Source organism: Acyrthosiphon pisum, unplaced genomic scaffold (assembly GCF_005508785.2).
Source record: "Acyrthosiphon pisum isolate AL4f unplaced genomic scaffold, pea_aphid_22Mar2018_4r6ur Scaffold_282;HRSCAF=698, whole genome shotgun sequence".
Lineage (NCBI taxonomy): Eukaryota > Metazoa > Arthropoda > Insecta > Hemiptera > Aphididae > Acyrthosiphon > Acyrthosiphon pisum.
The window spans coordinates 3,073-5,545 of record NW_021772192.1 but is presented as its reverse complement, the minus strand read 5'-3'; the positions used below and the strand labels follow the sequence as shown (position 1 = coordinate 5,545).

Here is a 2,473-nt window from a genome sequence, read left to right as displayed (position 1 = left end):
GTAAAGAATATGATTTTATTATTTTTATTAGATCTTGTCGACTTGCTATACTGGCCTACTGATAGGTTGCAAACATTTAGAAGTTTACAACTTAAAATTATTGATACTTATGTCTTATAGTGCTCCTTTGAAAATAAATCATGGTATTCCAACCAAACACTATATTCTAAAATCTTAAGCTAGTAAAATATTTAAAATTGTATAATAATGGTTCAATAATAATTATCTAGAGTTGAACTTAAATAAAACTAACTATATAATCTTTATTGTTTAAAATATTTTTTATGATTAAAATGTAATCTAAGCATTCTAAGGCTCTAAGCATCCATAAAGATTCTTCAGATTTTGTGTAATTAATACTTCCACAAATTGTTCTTGTACCAATATTAAAAAAGTACATTTCTTAATTAAGGGGTAAGTTAGCTTTCTATGTTTCAAGGACATAAGATTTATTCTAGACAGACAAGAATACAAGATTACAAGAAACTTCTTTGTATTATATTTTTATAAGATGTAATATGACGTATACAATTTTTAAGAAAACGGTTTATCTATGAACTTCTTGTTCATAGATAAAAATATCAGTTGTGAGCAGTGTTCATCACTTAATGATGCTCTATGATCCGTAACAATATTTCCAGCTCTACTGAAGACTCGTTCACTGGGCACACTTGTAGCTTGTATACACAAGTATTTTCTAGCCATAATATGAAGCTTTGGAAACATACTTTCATTTGAAAACCACCATGTTGAAGAGCTTTTGATTTTTGGAACTTGAAAATAAGCGTCAATCTCTTTATCAATTCCATCAGATAATGAAATTTCCTATAACATGATATAAATTGTATTATTATTAATACATTACCTACTGCAATACTTTGATTTTAAAATTATAAAAATTAAACTACAAAAAATACATACTCTATCAGTAGATTGTGTTTGATTAAATGTATCAAATATTGCGGTCAATCCTACATTTTGTTTTTTTGTTCGTGGTTCGGAATCAATAATTAATGTATTATTTGAAGTTTTTATCCAATATTCCCAAGCTTCAATACATTCTTCTTTAATAAGAGTTTTTATTGCTGAGGTTTCTGCATCATGAGTTTCCAAAGAAATCACGTCAAACTTAAATCTAGGATCAAGCACTGTACACATTTTTAAAATATAATTATTATTGTAACGAACATGAAGCAAATCAACTATTGTTTGAAGAACTGTTTTTTTCAATGTTTGATCAATATTAATTTCACTATCATTAGTTGCGGTTTCTGTTAGTTTATTTTCTTCAATTTTTATGACTGGTATAATTGCTGATGCTGTTACAAATGTTTCACCTGCAAGATTGTCTGAAATTTGTCGAATAGGCTGTAAAACATGTATTAATGTTTTTAAGACAATCATTTCTTCTTCATTATACATTTTGTCTTTGTGAATGCCATTTTTATAACTTCTTAGAAACGATGCTAATGCTAATTCTTGAGATATGGCTATTTCTATTAGGTCTAACAATGACCACCACCTTGTTTTTGAATATGTTGGAAATTTCACAGTTGGTAACCCATAGCGTCGTTGCTCAATGGACAATTCTCTAATGGCCGTCTAACTATAACCAAAAATGTTCTGAATTGCCTTAACTTTATTAACAGCAGTTTTAACCCGATCTAAGTTGAAAACTCTTTTTATAGCTATATTATAGCTATGTCCAAAACAAGAAACATGTGAAATTGATACATTATTTACTGCTTTTAATACATTAGCCCCATTATCAGTTGTTATCGCTCCAATACCAACATTTATTTCTCGATCATACTCTAGTAAGATTAGCTGTATAGCATCTGCCAAATTTTCTCCTGTATGATTGTCTGACATATCTTGACACCCAAGGTATATTGTTTCTATAAAATGTATTTATGTATTATTATTATAATTATTTATATGTTATTTTATATTACATTGAATTATAATTTTTTACCTAAATTCATACTTTTATCCATAAAATGTCCAGTTAAAGCTATAAATGGTTTTTGTGCTACAGATGTCCAGCAATCAGTTGTCAAAGATAAAAATGTTGTACCTACTAGATAAAATGCTTTCCACTTTCATTTTAGTTTCTTTGAATAGATCTGGAATTTTTCTATTAGACAATGTGGTTCGGCTAGGCAGTCGATAACTAGGATTTAAAGCGTTAACAAATAGTTTAAATCCTTCTTTGTCTACCAAATTATAAGGCATCATATCAACAGAAATGAAATATGCCAGAACTTTATCCAATTTCAGTTTTTAATTTGGAGTTAGGGCCGTTATTACAATGTCCTGCTAAATTATATTTATCTGTCAGTTAGGCTAGCGTGCAGTTAAGCGTAGCAGGGACTTTAGTGGCGAGTTTAAAACAAACCAATATTACAATGGTACCGCTAGTACTAACCATCAGTTTATTAATTCTAAACGTAACGAATATTTTCATTGGCTC

General features: G+C 28.8%; 1 protein-coding gene across 1 annotated transcript; it reads right to left on the bottom strand.

Moving 5' to 3' along the window:
- Window positions 1–534: 534 nt before the first annotated feature.
- Window positions 535–2,235, bottom strand: LOC103310943 (zinc finger BED domain-containing protein 1-like). The gene is made up of 4 exons (XM_008190435.1): window positions 2,082–2,235; window positions 1,744–1,898; window positions 922–1,602; window positions 535–825 (listed from the first exon to the last, which is right to left on the bottom strand). The coding sequence occupies exons 1-4, from the start codon at window positions 2,233–2,235 to the stop codon at window positions 535–537; spliced, it is 1,281 nt and encodes a 426-aa protein (XP_008188657.1).
- Between the last annotated feature and the right edge of the window lie 238 nt (window positions 2,236–2,473).